At 34.7% G+C, this 26,867-nt stretch overlaps 1 protein-coding gene across 1 annotated transcript in view; it reads left to right on the plus strand.

Annotated features, from left to right (window-relative positions):
- The first annotated feature begins 16,995 nt into the window (after positions 1-16,995).
- The window catches only part of LOC134711861 (beta-arrestin-1-like), a 65,068-nt gene continuing 55,196 nt past the window's right edge, over positions 16,996-26,867 (plus strand). The window contains exon 1 of the mRNA XM_063572805.1: positions 16,996-17,551. Coding sequence (XP_063428875.1) covers positions 17,496-17,551 — 56 coding nt within the window. The 5' untranslated portion in view covers positions 16,996-17,495. The remainder of the gene's footprint in view (positions 17,552-26,867) is intronic.

Raw genomic sequence — 26,867 nt, forward strand, 5'->3', positions numbered from 1 at the left:
TTATGATAAATGTTTAATATTGCTGATAAATAATAAATAATGTTAAAATTTATTGTGTCTAGTTTTTATTTGCATGAAATACAAATTTATATTACCCCAGTTACATATAACCTTTGGAACGTTGTTTTACCCAGCATTTGGAAAATGTCTGTACTTAGTCAGGAATATGACAGTTGTCGGTCAGGTCTTGTTAGCACTCTCTTATGTATAATTCTTGCCACATTTCTATAAGACTTTTATCAGTTTATTTTAGCAATGTGTTGGACAAGATCGAAAATCATTTAATATTTCAGAATTTGAAAACCAGAACAATAACTTCAATTTTTGGCAAAGTTATGCCCCTTAGAAACATTAATTATATGGAAAATTCATTTTGAGTGCCATCATTTTTACAAATCTTGCCAGATTTTATGAATATCATAGTTTTATAATAACAATATCTATGACAGGTTCAAAAATCAGAAAGCTTTATTTCTAAAATGGAAAATTGCTGTTCTTTTATCTACATTTAATATCCTGTTCTTCTTTTTACATTTCAAATCCTGTTTTTTTATTTACATTTCATAATGCCTTGCTTAGGAGTAACCTCTCTCTTTTTTTTTTTTGGGGGGGGGGGGGGGGTAATTTTGGTTGAGGATATTTTGAAGGGAATACTTTATGGCTTTTTATCCCTCTGCATTTTTCGCTAGCCCATATTTATAATTGGGTCTCCCCTCCACTAGCGAAGATGAACCACCTGAGGGTCACTTAAGAAAATGCTGATACCTATGATCTTGCTTGCATATATGGACTAAAGAAGATTTTACTTACTCAATGGTTATCAAGAAATTCATGCTTGCATGTTGTTTTTGTCCTCAAGGCAAAATATTAAAATTAAGAAAGTTGAACTTTGCCATAATGTTCAGGTCTTGGCATCGGAACTAAACACATTTATTCAAAAAACAGTTGTTGGCATGACACGGGTTATGTTCTTCTCATATATGTTATGATGGTATGATACTAAACCCCTAACGGGAAGGATTGTGTCTGATTTTCATATGATGAAATCATAATCTTTCAATCAGTTTAACTGAAGTCTGGAGCTGGCATGTCAGTTAACTGCTAGTAGTCTGTTGTTATTTATGTATTATTGTCATTTTGTTTATTTTCTTTGGTTACATCTTCTGACATCAGACTCGGACTTCTCTTGAATTGAATTTTAAATGTGCGTATTGTTATGCATTTACTTTTCTACATTGGCTAGAGGTATAGGGGGAGGGTTGAGATCTCATAAACATGTTTAACCCCGCCGCATTTTTGAGCCTGTCCCAAGTCAGGAGCCTCTGGCCTTGGTTTGTCTTGTATTTTTTAAATTTTAGTTTCTTGTGTACAATTTGGAAATAAGTATGGCGTTCATTATCACTGAACTAGTATATATTTTTTAAGGGGCCAGCTGAAGGACGCCTCCGGGTGCGGGAATTTCTCGCTACATTAAAGACCTGTTGGTGACCTTCTGCTGTTGTTTTTTATATGGTCGGGTTGTTGTCTCTTTGACATATTCCCCATTTCCATTTTCAATTTTATTAATTATAATATACAATAAAGATTTTTTGATTTGTGGTTGCTGAGATTGTTTGGATATTATGACATACATATGGGACAACAAACAGCAAAGTGATATCTCAACCACTTAATAAGTTTAGCCTGTGGATAATGATTTGAACCGATAATGGACCCACAATTATTGTGTTCACAGGATGTATTAGACGTGATAAATCACTAGCAGTATTTTGAAAATTGAAATTCCCTATTGCAGTGTCTATCATTACCAATAGCAATTACCACAATTACCTGCCCAATCTGTCTGGAAAGAATCAATCAGTTTTAATAATATTTCATTACTTTGAGTTTTAGTATATTAAGTAGCCCAGAAATTTGCAATAAATAATTATTTTGCTTCTATAATGATGGAACAGACGAGGACAAAAAAAAAATTCTAATTTAGTATGTCTACCCTGCAGTCAAATAAATATTCCTATTATAATAAATTATCAAAGGAGAAAACTTCAATTTCATATCTGACATTTTCCAAAATTTCATTTGGTCAGGTAAAGTAAAGTCCATTGGTGGTAAAAGTAGGTGTCAACCATTGTTACATTTTCTGCTAAAGTAAGTGCAATAAGAACTATTTGTGAATGGTATTTTGTATGAAGTTACATTACTGCCAGTCCATATCAGTTTGACTACTACCAAGGTCATGGTCAGTGAATTAATTAATTACCTATTGTCAATGTTAAGTTTGATAGGAACTACTTACAATAGACAACAATATTTTCTATAAAGTTAAATTACTGCATTGTACATCTCAGTTTGTTCTCCAATTTGAAGCTCTGTCCACTGGCACATGTGGTCTAGTAACTTTGAATTATTAAACAATATAACATTGCTAACAGTTGAGACATATCTCTGCATGTGTCAATAGTTTATTTTTGAATAACTTGTTTGATTCTAAATTTCTTTGGAAACTAAATTCAGAAGGGAAGTGAAAAAAGTTATATGTTTCTAATAAAACTAAGAATACAGTTAATACAACATTGAATTTCAAAAAATAGTGTTGCTTCTGTAGGCTTCTAGAATAAGTTTGTATTGATCACTGTCAGTCAATATCTCAAGCTAGTAAACTGTTATTGACTGTCTCATACTAGAAATCCCTGTCAGTCAATATCTCAAACCAGTAAACTGTTGGTGACCGTCTCATGCTAGAAATCCCTGTCGGTCTATATCTCAAACTAGTAAACTGTTGGTGACTGTCTCATGCTAGAAACCCCTGTCAGTCTATATCTCAAACTAGTCAACTGTTGGTGACCGTCTCATGCTAGAAATCCCTGTAAGTCAATATCTCAAACTAGTAAACTGTTGGTGACTGTCTCATGCTAGAAATCCCTGTCAGTCAATATCTCAAACTAGTAAACTGTTGGTGACTGTCTCATACTAGGATTCCCTGTCAGTCTATATCTCAAACCAGTAAACTGTTATTGACTGTCTCATGCTAGAAATCCCTGTCAGTCAATATCTCAAACTAGTAAACTGTTGGTGACCGTCTCATGCTAGAAATCCCTGTCAGTCTATATCTCAAACTAGTAAACTGTTGGTGACTGTCTCATACTAGGATTCCCTGTCAGTCAATATCTCAAACTAGTAAACTGTTGGTGACTGTCTCATGCTAGAAATCCCTGTCAGTCTATATCTCAAACTAGTAAACTGTTGGTGACCGTCTCATGCTAGAAATCCCTGTCAGTCAATATCTCAAACTTGTAAACTGTTGGTGACTGTCTCATGCTAGAAATCCCTGTCAGTCAATATCTCAAACTAGTAAACTGTTGGTGACTGTCTCATACTAGGATTCCCTGTCAGTCTATATCTCAAACCAGTAAACTGTTGGTGACCGTCTCATGCTAGAAATCCCTGTCGGTCTATATCTCAAACTAGTAAACTGTTATTGACTGTCTCATGCTAGAAATCCCTGTCAGTCAATATCTCAAACTAGTAAACTGTTGGTGACTGTCTCATGCTAGAAATCCCTGTCAGTCAATATCTCAAACTAGTCAACTGTTGGTGACTGTCTCATACTAGGATTCCCTGTCAGTCAATATCTCAAACTAGTAAACTGTTGGTGACTGTCTCATGCTAGAAATCCCTGTCAGTCAATATCTCAAACTAGTAAACTGTTGGTGACCGTCTCATGCTAGAAACCCCTGTCAGTCTATATCTCAAACCAGTAAACTGTTGGTGACCGTCTCATACTAGGATTCCCTGTCAGTCAATATCTCAAACTAGTAAACTGTTGGTGACTGTCTCATGCTAGAAATCCCTGTCAGTCAATATCTCAAACTAGTAAACTGTTGGTGACTGTCTCATGCTAGAAATCCCTGTCAGTCAATATCTCAAACTAGTCAACTGTTGGTGACTGTCTCATACTAGGATTCCCTGTCAGTCAATATCTCAAACTAGTAAACTGTTGGTGACTGTCTCATGCTAGAAATCCCTGTCAGTCAATATCTCAAACTAGTAAACTGTTGGTGACCGTCTCATGCTAGAAACCCCTGTCAGTCTATATCTCAAACCAGTAAACTGTTGGTGACCGTCTCATGCTAGAAATCCCTGTCGGTCTATATCTCAAACTAGTAAACTGTTATTGACTGTCTCATACTAGAAATCCCTGTCAGTCAATATCTCAAACTAGTAAACTGTTGGTGACTGTCTCATGCTAGAAATCCCTGTCAGTCAATATCTCAAACTAGTAAACTGTTGGTGACCGTCTCATGCTAGAAATCCCTGTCAGTCTATATCTCAAACTAGTAAACTGTTGGTGACCGTCTCATGCTAGAAATCCCTGTCAGTCTATATCTCAAACTAGTAAACTGTTGGTGACCGTCTCATGCTAGAAATCCCTGTCAGTCTATATCTCAAACTAGTAAACTGTTGGTGACCGTCTCATGCTAGAAATCCCTGTCAGTCTATATCTCAAACTAGTAAACTGTTGGTGACCGTCTCATGCTAGAAATCCCTGTCAGTCTATATCTCAAACTAGTAAACTGTTATTGACTGTCTCATGCTAGAAATCCCTGTCAGTCTATATCTCAAACTAGTCAACTGTTGGTGACCGTCTCATGCTAGAAATCCCTGTCAGTCTATATCTCAAACTAGTAAACTGTTATTGACTGTCTCATACTAGAAATCCCTGTAAGTCAATATCTCAAACTAGTAAACTGTTGGTGACTGTCTCATGCTAGAAATCCCTGTCAGTCAATATCTCAAACTAGTAAACTGTTGGTGACCGTCTCATGCTAGAAACCCCTGTCAGTCTATATCTCAAACCAGTAAACTGTTGGTGACCGTCTCATGCTAGAAATCCCTGTCGGTCTATATCTCAAACTAGTAAACTGTTATTGACTGTCTCATACTAGAAATCCCTGTCAGTCAATATCTCAAACTAGTAAACTGTTGGTGACTGTCTCATGCTAGAAATCCCTGTCAGTCAATATCTCAAACTAGTAAACTGTTGGTGACCGTCTCATGCTAGAAATCCCTGTCAGTCTATATCTCAAACTAGTAAACTGTTGGTGACCGTCTCATGCTAGAAATCCCTGTCAGTCTATATCTCAAACTAGTAAACTGTTGGTGACCGTCTCATGCTAGAAATCCCTGTCAGTCTATATCTCAAACTAGTAAACTGTTGGTGACCGTCTCATGCTAGAAATCCCTGTCAGTCTATATCTCAAACTAGTAAACTGTTGGTGACCGTCTCATGCTAGAAATCCCTGTCAGTCTATATCTCAAACTAGTAAACTGTTATTGACTGTCTCATGCTAGAAATCCCTGTCAGTCTATATCTCAAACTAGTCAACTGTTGGTGACCGTCTCATGCTAGAAATCCCTGTCAGTCTATATCTCAAACTAGTAAACTGTTATTGACTGTCTCATACTAGAAATCCCTGTAAGTCAATATCTCAAACTAGTAAACTGTTGGTGACTGTCTCATGCTAGAAATCCCTGTCAGTCAATATCTCAAACTAGTAAACTGTTGGTGACCGTCTCATGCTAGAAACCCCTGTCAGTCTATATCTCAAACCAGTAAACTGTTGGTGACCGTCTCATGCTAGAAATCCCTGTCGGTCTATATCTCAAACTAGTAAACTGTTATTGACTGTCTCATACTAGAAATCCCTGTCAGTCTATATCTCAAACTAGTAAACTGTTGGTGACCGTCTCATGCTAGAAATCCCTGTCAGTCAATATCTCAAACTAGTAAACTGTTGGTGACTGTCTCATGCTAGAAATCCCTGTCAGTCTATATCTCAAGCTAGTAAACTGTTATTGACTGTCTCATACTAGAAATCCCTGTAAGTCAATATCTCAAACTAGTAAACTGTTGGTGACTGTCTCATACTAGAAATCCCTGTAAGTCAATATCTCAAACTAGTAAACTGTTGGTGACTGTCTCATACTAGGATTCCCTGTCAGTCTATATCTCAAACCAGTAAACTGTTGGTGACTGTCTCATGCTAGAAATCCCTGTCAGTCAATATCTCAAACTAGTAAACTGTTGGTGACCGTCTCATGCTAGAAACCCCTGTCAGTCTATATCTCAAACCAGTAAACTGTTGGTGACCGTCTCATGCTAGAAATCCCTGTCGGTCTATATCTCAAACTAGTAAACTGTTATTGACTGTCTCATACTAGAAATCCCTGTCAGTCAATATCTCAAACTAGTAAACTGTTGGTGACTGTCTCATGCTAGAAATCCCTGTCAGTCAATATCTCAAACTAGTAAACTGTTGGTGACCGTCTCATGCTAGAAATCCCTGTCAGTCTATATCTCAAACTAGTAAACTGTTGGTGACCGTCTCATGCTAGAAATCCCTGTCAGTCTATATCTCAAACTAGTAAACTGTTGGTGACCGTCTCATGCTAGAAATCCCTGTCAGTCTATATCTCAAACTAGTAAACTGTTGGTGACCGTCTCATGCTAGAAATCCCTGTCAGTCTATATCTCAAACTAGTAAACTGTTGGTGACCGTCTCATGCTAGAAATCCCTGTCAGTCTATATCTCAACCTAGTAAACTGTTATTGACTGTCTCATGCTAGAAATCCCTGTCAGTCTATATCTCAAACTAGTCAACTGTTGGTGACCGTCTCATGCTAGAAATCCCTGTCAGTCTATATCTCAAACTAGTAAACTGTTATTGACTGTCTCATACTAGAAATCCCTGTAAGTCAATATCTCAAACTAGTAAACTGTTGGTGACTGTCTCATGCTAGAAATCCCTGTCAGTCAATATCTCAAACTAGTAAACTGTTGGTGACCGTCTCATGCTAGAAACCCCTGTCAGTCTATATCTCAAACCAGTAAACTGTTGGTGACCGTCTCATGCTAGAAATCCCTGTCGGTCTATATCTCAAACTAGTAAACTGTTATTGACTGTCTCATACTAGAAATCCCTGTCAGTCAATATCTCAAACTAGTAAACTGTTGGTGACTGTCTCATGCTAGAAATCCCTGTCAGTCAATATCTCAAACTAGTAAACTGTTGGTGACTGTCTCATGCTATAAACCCCTGTCAGTCAATATCTCAAACTAGTAAACTGTTGGTGACCGTCTCATGCTAGAAATCCCTGTCAGTCTATATCTCAAACTAGCAAACTGTTATTGACTGTCTCATACTATAAACCCCTGTCAGTCAATATCTCAAACTAGTAAACTGTTGGTGACCGTCTCATGCTAGAAATCCCTGTCAGTCTATATCTCAAACTAGTAAACTGTTGGTGACTGTCTCATGCTAGAAATCCCTGTCAGTCAATATCTCAAACTAGTAAACTGTTGGTGACTGTCTCATGCTATAAACCCCTGTCAGTCAATATCTCAAACTAGTCAACTGTTGGTGACCGTCTCATGCTATAAATCCCTGTCAGTCTATATCTCAAACTAGTAAACTGTTGGTGACCGTCTCATGCTATAAATCCCTGTCAGTCTATATCTCAAACTAGTAAACTGTTGGTGACTGTCTCATGCTAGAAATCCCTGTCAGTCTATATCTCAAACTAGTAAACTGTTGGTGACTGTCTCATGCTATAAACCCCTGTCAGTCAATATCTCAAACTAGTAAACTGTTGGTGACCGTCTCATGCTAGAAATCCCTGTCGGTCTATATCTCAAACTAGTAAACTGTTGGTGACTGTCTCATGCTAGAAACCCCTGTCAGTCTATATCTCAAACTAGTCAACTGTTGGTGACCGTCTCATGCTAGAAATCCCTGTAAGTCAATATCTCAAACTAGTAAACTGTTGGTGACTGTCTCATGCTAGAAATCCCTGTCAGTCAATATCTCAAACTAGTAAACTGTTGGTGACTGTCTCATACTAGGATTCCCTGTCAGTCTATATCTCAAACCAGTAAACTGTTATTGACTGTCTCATGCTAGAAATCCCTGTCAGTCAATATCTCAAACTAGTAAACTGTTGGTGACCGTCTCATGCTAGAAATCCCTGTCAGTCTATATCTCAAACTAGTAAACTGTTGGTGACTGTCTCATGCTAGAAATCCCTGTCAGTCTATATCTCAAACTAGTCAACTGTTGGTGACCGTCTCATGCTAGAAATCCCTGTCAGTCTATATCTCAAACTAGTAAACTGTTGGTGACGGTCTCATACTAGGATTCCCTGTCAGTCTTTATCTCAAACTAGTAAACTTTTGGTGACTGTCTCATGCTAGAAATCCCTGTCAGTCTATATCTCAAACTAGTAAACTGTTTGTGACCGTGTCATGCTAGAAATCCCTGTCAGTCTATATCTCAAACTAGTAAACTGTTGGTGACCGTCTCATGCTAGAAATCCCTGTCAGTCTATATCTCAAACTAGTAAACTGTTGGTGACCGTCTCATGCTAGAAATCCCTGTCAGTCTATATCTCAAACTAGTAAACTGTTATTGACTGTCTCATGCTAGAAATCCCTGTCAGTCTATATCTCAAACTAGTCAACTGTTGGTGACCGTCTCATGATAGAAATCCCTGTCAGTCTATATCTCAAACTAGTAAACTGTTATTGACTGTCTCATACTAGAAATCCCTGTAAGTCAATATCTCAAACTAGTAAACTGTTGGTGACTGTCTCATGCTAGAAATCCCTGTCAGTCAATATCTCAAACTAGTAAACTGTTGGTGACCGTCTCATGCTAGAAACCCCTGTCAGTCTATATCTCAAACCAGTAAACTGTTGGTGACCGTCTCATGCTAGAAATCCCTGTCGGTCTATATCTCAAACTAGTAAACTGTTATTGACTGTCTCATACTAGAAATCCCTGTCAGTCAATATCTCAAACTAGTAAACTGTTGGTGACTGTCTCATGCTAGAAATCCCTGTCAGTCAATATCTCAAACTAGTAAACTGTTGGTGACTGTCTCATGCTATAAACCCCTGTCAGTCAATATCTCAAACTAGTAAACTGTTGGTGACCGTCTCATGCTAGAAATCCCTGTCAGTCTATATCTCAAACTAGTAAACTGTTGGTGACCGTCTCATGCTAGAAATCCCTGTCAGTCTATATCTCAAACTGTAAACTGTTGGTGACTGTCTCATGCTAGAAATCCCTGTCAGTCTTCTGTTAGTTACTATTATAAAACTAATCACTGTCGGTCACTATCTCACACTAGTTACTTGTAAGTGACTCTCATTCTAGTAATAACTATCCCATGCTAGTAATCACTGTCAGTCACTGTCCAATTCTAGTAATCCCTGTCAGTTACTATCTCATGCTAGTAATCCCTGTCAGTCACTGTCCCATTCTAAGTAATCCCTGTCAGCCACTGTCATATTCTAAGTAATCCCCGTAAGTCACTATCTCGCACAAGTAATCACTCAATCACTGCCTCATGATACGTATTCTGTTAGTCTCTATCTCATGCTAGTAATCACTGTCGGTCACTATCTCGTGCTAGTAATCCCTGTCAGTCACTATCTCATGCTAGAAATAACTGTCGGTCACTATCTTATGCTAGTAATAACTGTCAGTCACTATCTCATGCTAGTAATTAATAAGTGTCAGTCACTGTATCATGCTAGTAATAACTGTTAGTCACTATTTCATGCTAGAAATCCCTGTCAGTCACTATCTCAACCTATTAACAACTGTTAGTTACTGTCTCATAATACTTAGTAATAATTATATATACCATTCATAGATTGCACGCTAGTTTCAAGAGTGTTACTTTTTCCCTCTAAGTCTTTCAGACTTTTAATAAGTGTACGCAGATCAGAAAATAGCATGCCGTGTGACAGTTGTTTTTGTTTTTATTTTCTATATACCGGTTTCCGGCATATCAGATTCAATCTTTTTTATACCCCGTTTTCTGACATGTCGTTGCGAGATCGGGTTTCCTTAATTATATTAGTATTATCTATAGCAATATCCTTAAGTGGTATCGGCTTTTGTGTTGTCTTTGATACCCGATGTTTGTCTTCTTCAGAATCGAGTTTTATGTTTCGCAATCTATGTTGTTTGTTCTACTGGGAACAAAGGGGAAGACAAAATAGTACTCTCTATGTTCATACATTAAATCTTAAATGATTTTTCCGTTAGTCAAATTCGTGTTGTTAGTCTCTAGAGCTATTGGGTTTGTTCACACATTTAATAATTCTGGATGATTTTGGGCTTTACTTAATGTACATGACCCTTGATTTTTTCATTCTTTTGGTCTTTCTTTATCGCTGTCGCCGTGCGGCTATTTCATTGACATACACCATTTTTGTCGAGCCTGCAGTTTTTGTCGTTAGCACGCTTCTTTTTAAAAAGCTTTATATTTCATGGGTGGAAGGCCAGGATGCTTTATACTGTGTATATAGATACCTAATCCGCCGATGTTTCCGTCTGTCACATGTCCATCAATCATCGCGTACCTTGCCCATCAGACAGCTTTCACTTGCAACCTCGACCTCATTTCATGGATCAGTGAACAAGGTTAAGTTTTTTAAAATGTTTTAGTCCATATCTCAGATACTATAAGCAATATGTCTAGTAAATTCGGTGGATGGAAGGACTGGAAGGTGTACATGTCCAACTAGCAGGTGTCATCTGACCTTGACATCATTTTCATGGTTCGGTGGTCAAAGTTGAGTTTTTGAATTTTGGGTCTTTTTTTTAATACTTTATGCAATAGGTTAACTTTATTTGGTGTACGAAAATATTTTGTTCTGTACATGTCAGTCTCGCAGGTTTTATTTGACTTTGACCTCATTTTCACGGTTCATTGCTCAGTATTATAAGCAATAGGTCAACTATTTGGTTGTATGAAAGAATAGTAAGCCTGTCTACCTGGCATGGTTCATCTGACCTTGACCCATTTTTATGGTTCATTGGTCAATGTTTAGTGCGCTTGGTTAAGTCTGTGTTGTAGAAACTATAAGCAATAGGTCAACTATATTTAGTGTATTGAAAGATTGTATGGCGTACATGTATTTCTTGTTTGGTTTACATGACCTTGAACTCATTTTCTTGGATCGTGTTAAGTTTGTGAGATAGTTGGAGTAAAGCTTTATATAAAGGACTACTAACACAATATCAATGATTAGTAAAGAAGACGCGACATTTCAGCGTGAGCACTCTTGTTTCGTTTAAAGCTATGCTGTTTCACAACCAATGGCATGTTGTATAAGCCTGTCCATAATCATGTTGTATAAGTCAGTATAAAAAAACTTCCACACGACACACATAAATATAAAAAGAGGTGGTAAAATTTCCAATGCGACAACTCTTCACAAGAGACCAAATGACACAGAAATTAACTATAAACCACCGTACGGCCTTCAGCAATGAACAGAGCCTTGAACTATGTCTACCACACTCGTGCATTGTTCGATACTGGTTAACACATTGTTTAAATCAGCAATTAACACCATTCTAGCCAATTATCCGCCATAAAATCCTGCAAATTTGTTCTGGAACACTGCAGTACGAAGCATGCTATTTTGATTTCTACAATTTACTGACTTTACTAGGATGACCAATGGGTTATCGAAAGTTCTCAAATAGAAATGGACTGTTGTCAGGATGATAAGTATGATTTATCAAAACCGTTATCAGTTTTAATAATTTCCCACGGGTAGAACGACTAATAAATAGTTATTTCTAATAATTGATTTTTCACACAGTCTTAAGCAAATAAAGCGACTTCTTAAGGAGGAAATTTTAAATAATCTTTTTTTTATCTCTTCATGCAACTTACACAAAAGTTAAAAGAAAATCCATTTATAGTCAGCCCTTTGAATCTTGAGTGATAACGTCCAGTAACACTCACTTTTACTGAAGAAAATAGATTATAAAGGGTTTAAGCATGGATATAGTTAAACAGAGGCCATTAAGGTTAGCTGCATGTTGCACAAAAAGTAGATTGATACTCACAAAAAATGTAATATAAATAAATATAATAGGTACTTTTTAGCTTTGATTTTACAATTTTTACACTGAAAGTTTTAATAAAAACTGTACACACAAGTAAAATTAGCTAGATCAGCACAAACTAGAGAGTTTTAAGACAACTGTTATTTGTAACAAGATTCAAATAGTTTGTTTCTTCATCTTCAGCTTTACAATGGTTGCCCCTTTTTTGTCTGGAGAGTCTTGAGTCCCCAACTAAAAATAAACTATTATCATGATTCATTTTCTTATGATAAAAAAAGAAAATAGGATATGATTGCCAATAAGAGAACTCTTAACAAGAGACCAAATGACACAGAAACTAACAACTTAAGTCACCGTACGCCCTTAAACAAAGCCAGTCTTTACATCCCCTTCTGATTGCAAGTAGTTCTTTCTTTACATTACAGACACACACATATTGTTTGCGACAGTGGCGGATCCACTTTTCATATGGGCCCCTCTGACTGACCTAAAAGGGGGCGCTCAAGTCATGCTTCAGTGATTCCCTATATATAATCAACCACGAAAGAGGGCCGGGCACCACAGGGCCCTCTGTATCCGCCTATGTGCGATCAAGAAGAGCGCATGCTTCCCCTTAATATATCCTTGGATATAAAAGTGATTTTAATTTGACATTCACCATGCAGACCGAAAGCAGATCTATTACAGTTTAACCTATAACAATTACTCCAAAATTGACGACCAAACACATAGTTGCCCTGGCTACTAAGTCTAAGGATAGTTCAAGGTCTTTGTAGAACTGCTAGTATTTGATCATTTCAATTAATAGACAATGCTTTTATACTGATTAAGCAGATGTACGGTTGATAAATGATTATCAATAGCTCGCAGTTGCTTTCCTTTTAAAGTGAACTTTCCCATGTGTTGTAATATCACCATTGGATTCATCACGCATTTTTGCCAGGTCTCCAACTTACTGTGCATGAATTGATTCATCTTGTTCAACTGACATCATTGCATCGAGTGCAAATGAATTTTGCTGTGAATTATGCATATATATATATTGGCTTCGCTGTGCATTTTAGTTAACAGTGTCGTTATAATTATATAATTATAACTGCATCAAGAATGCAGTCATCTTCAAGCCTTGAAATGTTTGTCTCTTGGTTATAACCCCTTTTTGGCTCCAAAATATAGCAGTTTTTAAAAAAATGTTAAAATGTAAACTTTTAACTTTTTATTGGAAAGTAGAATACTTCTGCTACATAGATGGGCTGTTTTTTTAACAAAACAATGGACATATATCGGGTACTATCATCATTAAGTCATGCTCCATCACTGAAATCTTCACAATTTTAGCATTTTAGTTAAATTTTAGACGTTTTCCGTCTTAAATGAAAGTGGCCGCTTTTGTGTTCATTCTAATTGAAATGTATAAGTTGTATTTGATAATAATGCAATACATAACATATATAAAGGTTGAGGATGAACACGGTTGCGGCCACTTTCATTTTGACAAAAACCATCTAAAAAGAGCCATTTTTTTTTTTACATATTAATAGATTTTTCCTATTTTAAGCTTGAATCGGAGCGTTTGTAATGACTAAATCCGTTAAAATCTTTCACAGAAACTAATTGAATCAACTGAAATAGACACTTTAGTGTTAAAACAGTGCCCAAAATCTTTCGTCAGCTGAACGTGAAATTTGAGGCCAAAATCGGTCCTTACCGGACCGGACCTACTCCTTTGTTTTTGACAGTTGTTTCGTTCGATCCACTGCGCCACAGAACCACAAAATAATCAACGATTGAGGGCGGCTGCTTGGAAATAACAGCGCAAACTTGAAACACTACAAGTTTTACAAAATCCTGTAAATATAACTAGACTAGTATTATATATTATAAATACCAAGAGTGCGCACGCTGAAATGTCTCACCTGTCATACTTTATTGATTTAGTTTGAAAGTCTGTTATACTAAGGCTTTGCTAAAAGCATAAACTTCACATTACAAACTTATCCATGGTAAGAAGAACTCTGCCAGACAGACATGTACACTTATCATCAGTGGCGGATCCAGAAATTTTCATAAGTGGGGCCCACTGACTGACCTAAGAGGGGCCCCGCTCCAGTGATTCCCCATATAAGCAACCAATTTTTTTTAAATCTCTAATCATACCATACACAAATATATATTCTAAAAAATCAACCTATAGCTGCCAATGTTAGAGTAGATCTGCTTCATTGCTTCCATCCGAAAGGGGCTGGCACCTATACTTTATTACTTCTGACGTCTACGACGGTATCCCTTCCTCTAACTGATCATTAACCAATGAATTACATAATATTGGGACATACTAAGAGGAACCTTACCAGCCAACACGTTTACCATATCAATCCATACACCAAACAGGGTTGACATATTGCTTAAAGTATCAGAAAAAAGATACAACCATGACAACTTGATATTATCCAATGAACCATGAAAATTAGGTCATAATCAGATTAACCGCCCTGCCAGCATCTAAACCATGAACATGAGTTCAGAACAATGGATATATTACAGACGAAAATTTCGTAGTATAAGGCATCTGCATAAAAGTATGAAGCGTCTACCATGGCCTCATTTATTTTCAATTGAGATGAAAGGTCAAATGTCAAAGGTAAATGAACAGCTTCTCATATTAGGTATAATTCCATCATTGATGTTCCCCTATTAGTCTTTGTTAAATTTGGAGAAGGTTCACTGGCGAAGGGTTAATATTCGCCCTAAATTATTAATGTTTTTAATCGAGTAACAAATACAAATTTCACATAGAAAGACTTGAATCAATACCATAGACAAAACTATAAAAAAAAATACACCTTTCTTTCCGCAATAAACATTTTTTGTATTTCAAAGGTCAATTTTGGTTAAAAAAAATTTGATTAATCATAGTTTTGATTGTCGGCCTGGTACTGTAATTGGCTGCCAAGGTGTTTCATAAGCTTTTAGGTCTTAAAATTGCACAAAATCATCATAATATTGGACTTACTTTGGTGAATAGTATGTACTTTAATTAACTGATTTATTTAGAATTAAGACTTTTGAAATAGGCCCATTTACGAACCAAGTTGTGACCTTTTTTAGCTCACCGGGCCCGAAGGGCAAAGTGAGCTTTTCTCATCACTTGGCGTCCGTCGTCCGGCGTTAACTTTTACAAAAATCTTCTTCTCTGAAACTACTGGGCCAAATTAAACAAAACTTGGCCACAATCATCATTGATGTATCTAGTTAAAAATTTGTGTTTTTTGACCCAGCCAACCAACCAAGATGGCCACCATGGCTAAAAATAGAACATAGGGGTAAAATGCAGTTTTTGGCTTATAACTCAAAAACCAAAGCATTTAGAGCAAATCTGACGGGGTAAATGTGTTTATCAAGTCAAGATCTATCTGCCCGGAAAATTTCAGATGAATCAGACATCCCATTGTTGGGTTGCTGCCCCTAAATTGGTAATTTTAAGGAAATTTTACTGTTTTTGGTTATTATCTTGAATATTATTATAGATGGAGATAAACTGTAAACAGCAATAATGTTCAGAAAAGTAAGATTTACAAATAAGTCAACATGACCAAAATGGTCAGTTGACCCCTTTAGGAGTTATTGCCCTTTATAGTCAATTTTTAACCATTTTTCGTAAATCTTAGTTTACTTTTACAAAAATCTTCTCCTCTGAAGCTACTGGGCCAAATTTCACCAAATATTGCCAGAATCATTATTAGGCTATCTAGTTTAAAAACTGTGTTTTGTGACCTGGCAAACCAACCAATATGGCCGCTACGGCTAAAAATAGAACATAGGGGTAAAATGCAGTTTTTGGCTTATAACTCAAAAACCAAAGCATTTAGAGCAAATCTAACAAGGGGTAAAATTTTTCATCTGGTCAAGATCTATCTGCCCTGAATTTTTTTTAGATGAATCGGACAACTCGTTGTTAAGTTACTGCCCCTAAATTGGTAATTTTTAGGAAATTTTGCTGTTTTAGGTTATTATCTTGAATATTATTATAGATAGAGATAAACTGTAAACAGCAATAATTTACAGCAATTTAAGACTCAAAAATAAGTCAAAATGACCAAAATGGTCAATTGACCCCCAAAGAAGTTATTGTCCTATATAATCAATTTTTAACAATTTTCATTTAATTTGTAAATTTTTTCTAACATTTTCCACTGAAACTACACGGAGAAGTTCATTATAGTTAGAGATAATTGTAAGCAGCAAGAATGTTCAGTAAAGTAAGATGTACAAACACATCACAATCACCTAAACACAATTTTGTCATGAACTGTCTGCTACCTTTGTTTAATTCACATATACCAAGGTGAGCGGCACAGGCTCTTTAGAGCCTCTAGTTATATTTTATGATAGAATTGATATTTTAGGCCATTGTGTGCCACAAGTGAACCTAGCTTGTCCTCTGCACTTTTCAAACAACTGTACGTCATGTGCAAATACGAAACACATATATAAGTCGGAACTAACTTATAAAGTCTTGATAAACAATATATTGCCTTTATAATTTGTTGAAAGATTTCTAAATAATCAGTGGTTATAGTTTCTCCATAGATATAACAGCCATATCTATGGCTAGTTAGTATATCTATCTGTATGGTTTCTCCAATGTATAGTAAATTATATCTTGGTATACAAATCCGATTGGTTTCTCTAAATTCAAACAGATACGTATGTCCTATGACCTTGATTACAGGGACAATGGCACCAGCTTTTATATCTTAGACACATATTTTCAAAATTAACACGATTAAAGCTTTCCCGCTGGCAATGAGCTATAAGAATTATGAAGATGATTTAACTTTAAGTTAGTAATTTCTAAAATTGTCTTTTAACCGACACTCTGATCCAATAATATATGTCTCTGGTATTAACACACTGAGAAAGATGAAATGTAGAATATTTTGATAAATATATTTTATCTTTGGAAATTTTTTTTTCTGAGATGAGATTTGTGAATAAAATAATGGGTATCCACTGTTTAGCAGGTGCCCGGAGGGAATTCCCTATCGTGACGTCATACAAATGTGTATTCTAGTCACGTGACATATGTGTCAATAAACGGAGAACATGAAACGATAATATTTTAATGGAAATCAAACGAGGATTTTTGTATTTATAATCAAAACTTAGTAATTCATGGTGAAATAATCTAATTTCATTACAAAGCATACATTTTGGAAGCATTGCGAAAAATGTACTAATGTCTGTTTCATATTTAAAGTGATTATTGAAAAAGGTTATAGGTGAAAACATCCGTCAACATGGCGATTTTACATCTCGTATGATGCAGACTCGAAACTGTTTGTTATCTGTATGATCTTATAGATTTGAATTATAAAATTTCACAAAATGATAGCTTGCAAAATCGTTAAATACGTTATAAGTTTGTAGTTCAGATACTGGGATTAAGCAGCTCACACAGTCCATTTAGATTCAGCATCCTTAAATTGTGTATTGGACAGTAATCGTTTGTTTATTAACTGTTAATGGGCTATTGGAAATATTATTCATAATACCGACAAATGGCAGGGAACGGACAAACAGATTCTGATGACCAGAAGCATAAACAGGGAACTAGGTGAGTTATGCACCAGGTGAATCTAAATCTGTAAATTGAAATATATTGTAAATAAATAAATATGTCAAGTGAATTATTGATACAGTGTGTCTGAATGAATTAATAATTAAAGTACATCATTACTTTGATACCAAACATGTATTTAGTTTATTCATAATCTTGATTTTTCATGAAACATAGTGAAGCCATCATTTTTTTGTTGGGACACTACAATAAACAAATGAATTTGGTAAATAAAATATGGTAAATATATTTGATTAAAATTGAATGAGTTTGATATGGCATCTGTCAGAATAAACGGTTAAATGTCAATCTTCATTTGGTACGGGGTAGGGAGGAATACGGATCTCTTAAACATAGAATATAATAATAGTCCCTCTTCTAACATTCTAATATAAAAGGTCCATTCTTTTGTTAGATCTGTTATCGTCAAAGGAAGTATATACATGTACATGTATGTGTGTAGTCTGTTCATTCATTGTACTCATGAAGACAACCAAGTCAACCAAGAATCCTTAAAAGTAAGATCTCAATTCAGTTGAACGTCTAGACTCTAGACACAAATTCATGATTTGAAATGTAAATTCCACTTGACCTTTTTAACCTTCTTGCTGCAGGAGGGACACACATGTCAACACTGACTGTCCAGAGTGTGCCCAAGCGACACATATGTCCATTCTTTTTTAATGTATGCAAGCACATTTTCGCTATACATGTACAATGTACCTTTTGTATTTTTTAAAATAAAACAAGATTATACCAGGTACATAATTAATGTACCTTCTATATATTGTGTAAATCTTTTTCCTCAATGGGTCACCAATTGAAGCATATTACAATGTAGGTCATCATTGCCTAACATATATGTTGGTTAAAAGCTAATAAGAGCTTATGTTGTCTCTGTTTGTATACTTTGCCGACTCTAAATAAAGCTTATTTATTATTTATTTATTTATAACATCATACATTGTATATTGACAGCCAGCTGCATTTTTTCTTGGCAAAGGGAGTGAAACCATATTAAACTAGCACAAGAGAGTGAAGGGATTCATAGATTCCATATCTTAACAGATATAATGTAATTTTATCATTTGAAAGCATCCCTATTTTAACAGATCACATACATGTACATTTGTAATCTTTATTCATGTTATTAGGCATCCATAGATTTCATTTGGTACATGTAACATATGATATGATCTGCTGACATGGCTAAAGACATCAATAACTTAACAAATCATATCATTTTAAAGCATCCATACCATAACAGATCACATGATATTCTTCAGATATCCTTATTTACTGTAATGGTTCATATCACTCTCAGATGTCCATGTTTAGTGTAATACAATGTACACATGTACATGTATGTAGATTGTATTTGTCTAAGATATCCATATTTATTGTATCTGATCATATAAATGATATAAGTCTCAGATATCCATGTTTAGTGTAATACAATGTACATATACACATGTATGAAGATTATATTTGTCTCAGATATCCATATACATTTGTATTTATTGTAAATGATCATATAAATGATATAAGTCTCAGATATCTATGTTTTATACTGTAATACAATGAAGATCAAATCCGTCTTTAATAGATATCCATATTTACTGTAGCAGATCAAATCTGCTTCAGATATCTATACATGTATATTTACTGTATTATCAGATCAAATGATCTACTGTAACATATATATACTTCAGACATCCATACAGGAACTGATCACATGTTATTTTTTGATACTGTTCAATATATATATTAAAGTACAGAAATAATGTTATTACTGCAGAAAGCTACTGCTATATTTTCCAATCTTCAAAAACAGTATTTTATATGTACCAGTACATGGTATTATAGATTTTTCAATGATCATGATGATTGTGCAAACCAGATGCAGTTACATATGAGATAACTTTTTGACTGTGATGAAAAAGCTGAAATAACTGAATTGTACAAAGGTGGTTTTCGTCACCTTACACATGTACACTTTATTTTACTTTTTACACAATATTATTGAAATCTACATAGGTGGATCCAGGCCCCCCTTTCGTGGGAAAAATTTGGTTGATTATATAGGGAATCATTGAAGCATGACTGGTGCGGCCCCCTCTTAGGTCAGTCAGTGGGCCCCCCTTAGCAAAGGTTCTGGATCCGCCACTGATCTACAAATGTTTAAACCTAGGTCAGCCGACATCAATAATAAAAGTATTTATAATTTTTTTGCAGGATTGGTTTTTGAAGGTTTTCGAATATTTTATAAAACTTGAAAATTTAATTTTCATCATTATTCATTATAAGTTCTCTTTGATATAAATTCCTGTAGTTGTATCAATGACTCAAATTTGTTTAGCATAACTTATTATAAATGCTTTATTGATTGAATGTTCCATGGTTGTTAGACATCAATTTTTAGGGTGAGATACTGTTTTAAAACAATATTTGACCTTTCAATAATTCATAGAACTGAAATCTAGGTACATGTACACTTGGAAGATTCTTTGGCCGTATAAATGTGACTCAGAAAAACAAAGATGTTTGGTTAGGGTTTGATAGTCAAGTCTTGCACTACAACATGTGCTGACACTGAGGGAACCCTCCAATGAGATTGAAATTGTTTTCTTTGACTTTGAAATAGTGGACAAACTAAAGATATTACTGGTAACCCAGTTCTTGACTATTACAACTCATATCAGACCAGATTTACAGCATTTTTTTGTTCCATTCAAACAAAAACTTGAATACTAGAATGTAAACATGGTTAATAAGGGATTGAAGATCAACAATATATATACATGTATGTAACATTGAATCTGGGAATTTGCATTCGTCTGTCATGTCTGTTAGTTGTATATCATGAACCAAACAATTTATATATAATTAGTTGTATTTTGAATTTTTACTTTCAGAGTTTTGAACAGGTAAACATTTATTTTTCATGGCCAGTGGCCGATTAAATAATATTAAGTGCTCAATGACTTAAGCTTCTTGCCTAGGCATAACAAAATAGTTAATATACAGCATTATTTATCAGTATCATTTTTGACAGATTCATAATATAATATGCTTTTTGAATTTGTAACGTTTGACATTTTTTTATCATCAAGGGCAACATGTACTTTAGATCAGCATTGGTAATTAGTATCTACTTATTGACTTTATCAACTTGAAATGCAGCCTTTGAGTGTATGAGATCTTTGATGTTATCAAATGGAATGTCTTGATTAAAAGTTCAACAAAATATAAGTTATCAGAAGTACATGTACAGTGTGTATCTGTATGTACTGCATACTAGTAGTAATAAGTATGTACATTGTACATGTATATATCTCAAACTATTATTTATGCCTAACAAAATTATAAGCTTGTTGGATTTGGGTAACTTAGAAAATTTCTTAAAATTAAACAGACTAGAAAAACATTATACAGCTTTATACACTGGCTAATACATGTACATGTACATGTAGTATGTAAGATATATATGTTAATTATAGAATGTGAAATGATAAGCTTATCATGATATAAGAGAGTTATCTCTCCTTTGTGTGCAGTAGTATAATGGTATGATATTGTATTGTCTTCCAAAGACATAGCTATCTTTCAGTTTGGGCCTGTGCCAGTTTTCAATTTAGTCCACATCAGGGTAAAAAATTAGAATTTGTTTGATTCCAACATCATATGAATATATCCATAGGGGGATCCAGCAGGCCCCCCCCCCCCCCCTTTCATGGGAAAAATGTGGTTGATTATATAGGAAATCATTGAAGCATGACTGGAGCAAGTCAGCGCCCCCCCTCCCCCCCCCCCCCCCTTAGGAAAAGTTCTGGATCCGCCACTGATAACATGTAAATTTGATATGCTTCAATGTAACTACATGTGCATTTAGATATTGTGCACTGTGAGCTACAAATGTATCAAATTGGTCCACATTCAGGATGTCCAAAGGTTTCAAAATAACTTTTTGATTTCATCCAAAAATAAATTCTTGGGGTTCTTTGATATGATGAATATTACCAGATACAGTGTGTAAATATACAAAATGGAATAGATTTTGGATATTAGACCATGTAGTAAAATTTCCAATTTCCAATTTTTATGTTCTTTTTAAAATAGACAACATTCATTTTGTGTCAGAAAAATAATGCTGTGTCAAATGTTTAATTATTCACAATTCAAAATTCAGAGCTGTATCAAAATTGAATGTTCTGTCCAAACTTTCCCTAATTAACCTATTCATGGCTTAGACCTCTGCAGTCGTATCAAGCTGCACACTGTGTTGGAGAATTGTATTTAAGATTTAAGATGTGTACACACCTATATAATATTATGATGTTATATTTACATATATCCTTCCTAATGGTATATATGTATGCGTAGTTTCTAAGGAAATCATCTGTTTTATTAAGGAAGAACAACTACTCCTTACTTTCTATTCTTTTGTTCACAGTCAGGGAAGGACCTTAAACCTTTTTTCATGATATAAATTATAAACAATACAATCCATTGTAATAAATTCTCAAAAGTACTAGCTGTAGATCAGTTAGAGCCAATATTAACTAAAATTATAACTGTGTATAGACTGTATACATGGTATACACATCAAACTAAATACAACAACACAAAGTTCAGATATTAGATTACATGCAGTTACTGACACCTTTAGTCTCCCTGGCCCAGTGGTCTAGATACATCATGTACTAGAAGTTCATATACTGTGTCTCTAGTCTGTTAACACTTGGGTTGTGAGTAAGAACCCTATATGATGTAGGTGGCAGGTGTAATAGACGCCCAATCTTAATTGACTAGCAATGCATGTTTTCCTTTCCAGTGACTTAGGTCTTTGGTTCTTTCTTTGCACTCCTGCTTCCTCCATAAAAAAAAAATGATCACTTCAATAAGTCATAAGTGCTGAAAGTGACATAAAGCACCAACTAGTCCCAGATTACTCTGACATCCAAGGTCTGTTTTGCCAGACAAGCTGGGGCCCCAATCTCGGACTAAACACCAACTATCAATCAATTAATCTAACAGACCATTTATTCACAAAGTATAATTAGAGTTTCGAATAGGAAATTGCAGCAACTTGCAGGTCATCCAGAAATGGGTTATGAGATTCAGTGGAAATTAAATGTCAGAGTAACCTCTCTGAAATAATTTTGATTTTGATGGATAAATATCTATTTATGTAGATTTAATGTGATTATAAATGACTCCAAACCAAATTTGTTTCCTGGTACATAATCAGAAATTATCTTTTGATTATTTTTTTTGTAGTAACCTTGTATATTTTAATTATAACCATTTTGATTTTATCATACATGTACATGTATTGATATTTATTCTTATTCTGCATGACTGCTTGTCACAGAAGATTCAGAAATACAGTTCATGTTATATAGGGAAACTCCTAAAAACAATCTACTATGTAATATAAAATACTCATAAAATCTTTGGTCGGCTCAATCTGCTTGACCTAATTAATAATATTTAAGTACATGTACTACTTAACTTTAACTTATATATATGTACTTAAGAATTCTCTAGCAAAATTCTAGCCATGACCTTATCCTCTAAGAAAAACATATACCATGCATGTTCCCACTATGAAATATGCTCTGGGTCAAACTAGCAATAACTTATCTGAATAAATTACCCCAGTTCACACTTAAAAAAAATAAAACCTGTTTCAGATTTTCCCTTTTCAACAAAAATTTGCTCATTGTTGAAGACCATACAGTGACTTGTTCTGTTGTGTTTGGTGAAAAGTACTAGTTGTCTCATTGTCAATCATGTTATCTCCTTAAATCTTGAGACACCAACATTTATTGTATTTTAGTTAAAATGACCTTTAAGTGTTTATGGACAAAAATGTAAGCTTTATTTAGGTTAAGTGGAATAAAGAGTGACATCTTCAAAAATATACATGCAGAAGTATTTGAAAAAACTAATTTAAGGAAGATCAAAAGAGTGAAAAATCATATTTTATCAAAAAATTGCTAACAGGTTGAACACCTGATGTTCTTAAACCCTGCTGACTGCCATTTACGATTGCCAAATAGATTGATAAGGTAGGTGACATAAAATGGATCTTTATATTAATTCAATACCAAACTGAAAATAATAAACTTGTGTCAAAGACATTTGAAAGATGATATGGTAAACCACAAACATGAAGTGCTTAATTTATTTTTACCCCATATCTGGATTTCAACAATCAATGTCTCTTCAGTGATGTTAGGGATTGAAAAAGTATTTGGAAGGCCATATAATTTACCTCAATTTACTGGATAGTCATTAGACTAAATACGTATACATGCTGAAAATATGCAAAGCTCTTTCTCCAACATTTGTATACAACCACAACAGGTTTTTATGCATTTCAAAATGTATGATAGAAATGGTATTGCAGTATTTATTAATGGGTCTTTGGAAGTTAAAGGAAGAAAGTTTCTCTTGGTGTCTCACTAGGAGATGGAATCAATTTTCCGCCATTTACTGTACTGGAGGAAACACCATCAGAGTTATCTAATAAAGGTAATGACAAGTTGTGTGAGTATAATCAAGAGTGAAAGTTGTCTCTTAGTTCACTGATTATTGATGAAAAGACAAATCTATAGATCTCAACAAGAGATGTAATGTACATTTAGCATCCGAGGCCCAAGACTGTGGAACATTTGTACATTCTTATGCTTTAAAAATCCTCTACCTCATCAGTGTGATTCAATTTAACCCTTAATTAAAGGTACACAAATGTTACAAAAAAAGGAATTAGAACAAATTGTTTCATGATGGTCTTTTGATTTTGCCTTTTGATTTTTGATTTTCCTTTTTAGCTCACCTGGCCTAAAAGGCCAAGTGAGCTTTTCTCATCACTTGGCGTCCGGCGTCGTCGTCGTCCGTTGTCGTTAACTTTTACAAAAATTTTCTCCTCTGAAACTCCTGGGCCAAATTAAACAAAACTTGGCCACAATCATCATTGGGGTATCTAGTTTAAAAAATGTGTGGCGTGACCCCACCAACCAACCAAGATGGCCACCATGGCTAAAAATAGAACATAGGGGTAAAATGCAGTTTTTGGCTTATAACTCAAAAACCAAAGCATATAGAGCAAATCTGACATGGGGGGGGGGGGGGGGGGTAAATTGTTTATCAGGTCAAGATCTATCTGCTCTTAAATTTTCAGATGAATCCGACAACCTGCTGTTGGGTTGCTGCCCCTGAATTGGTAATTTTAGGGAAATTTTGCTGTTTTTGGTTATTATCTTGAATATTATTATAGATAGAGATAAACTGTAAACAGCAATAATGTTCAGCAAGGTAAGATTAACAAATAAGTCAACATGACCAAAATGGTCAGTTGACCCCTTTAGGAGTTATTAACCTTTATAGTCAATTTTTAAACATTTTTCGAAAATCTTAGTTATCTTTTACAAAAATCTTCTCCTCTGAAACTACGGGCTAAATTAAACCAAACTTGGCCATAATCTCTAGGGTATCTAGTTTAAAAAATGTGTGGCGTGAACTGGCCAACCAATCAAGATGGACGCCATGGCTAAAAATAGAACATAGGGGTAAAATGCAGTTTTTGGCTTATAACTCTAAAACCAAAGCATTTAGAGCAAATCTGACTCGAAGTTAAATTGTTTATCAGGTCAAGATCTATCTGCCCTGAAATTTTCAGGTGAATCCAACACCCGTTGTTGGGTTGCTGCCCCTGAATTGGTAATTTTAGGGAAATTTTGCTGTTTTTGGTTATCTTAAATATTATTATAGATAGAGTTAAACTATAAACAGCAATAATGTTCAGCAAAATAAGACCTAAAAATAAGTCAACATGACCAAAATGGTCAGTTGACCTCCTAAGGAGTTATTGTCCTTTATAGTAAATTTTTATCAATTTTCATTAAAATTTGTAAATTTTTTCTAACATTTTCTACTGAAACTACTGGACCAAGTTCATTAAAGATAGAAATAATTGTAATCAGCAAGAATGTTCAGTAAAGAAAGATGTACAAACACATCATCAGCACCTAAACACAATTTTGTCATGAATCCATCTGCGTCCTTTGTTCAATATTCACATAGACCAAGGTGAGCGACACAGGCTCTTTAGAGCCTCTAGTTGAATTTTCCTCAGAGTTCAGTATTTTTGTGTTTTTGCTTTTCACCAATAGCCTCTATTACAAAAAAATATAAAATTAGAATGAATTGTTTTATGATCATCTTTGACCTAGCTTCTTGTGGAATTATATATTGTCTCTTCACTTTACAACCGACTTATATCCTTTTGTTGAAACCTGGCCAATACAATCACACCCTTCTCACTTAACATGAAAAGCATGTCAGGAAGGTAGTTATTGTAAGTCCAAAAATATCAACAATATACGCAGGTGATAAAAATTCATTATTCAATTAAAGTAAAACATTAAACCTTTGATTATGAATCATTGAAATTTCAATACCCCAATATTTTTAAACTTAATATAAGCCACAAAATCTATTTCTAATAGGGTGCTTTATAATTATCGGCTTAAAGTTGGTATTTAAAGGCAAAAAAAAATATCATACTTAATCAGGGCATATGGTATTAAAAGAATGAATAATAGTAATTAAGTTATTATCTAGCATATGACAGACACTTGACTTCTTTTTTAAACACTTGAAGCTGGATAATGAACCTGATTTAATCAGTCGAACACATTCCATTTCTTAATATTTAAAAACTAAATACTGTTGATTTGATGCCTCTGATTTAAGAAATTACATAGTTTTAATGTAGACCATGTATTGTGGTTGTTGTGTTAATGTTAATATTTATAAATTTATTTTCCCAATAAGATACGGTATTATAAAAAGTTTTGTGAGCATAATTATGATTATTCAGTTCAAGTTGTTTCAGTCTGGTTTCAACATTTTTTTAAATAGATTATTAAATTGAGAATGGAAATGGGGAGTGTGTCAAAGCAACAACAACCCGACCATAGAGCACCAAAAAAACGAAGGCCACCAATGGGTCTTAAATGTAGTGAGAAACTCCTGCACCCGAGGGCATCCTTCAGCTGGCCCCTAAACAAATATGCATACTAGTTCAGTGATAATGGACATCATACTAAACTCCAAAATATTCACAAGAAACTAAAATTAAAAATCATACCAGATGAACAAAGTTTGCTTTATAATACATGCAGTTCTTGGGCCCATATCAACTGATATTCCACTGGAATTCCATTGACATTTTCTATGGGGTACATTAAATACATGTGTAACATGAATTGTTTTGTTTTGTGTAACATTTTTAATTTTCTCT

This window comes from Mytilus trossulus, chromosome 3, assembly GCF_036588685.1.
Source record: "Mytilus trossulus isolate FHL-02 chromosome 3, PNRI_Mtr1.1.1.hap1, whole genome shotgun sequence".
In the NCBI taxonomy this organism is placed as follows: domain Eukaryota; kingdom Metazoa; phylum Mollusca; class Bivalvia; order Mytilida; family Mytilidae; genus Mytilus; species Mytilus trossulus.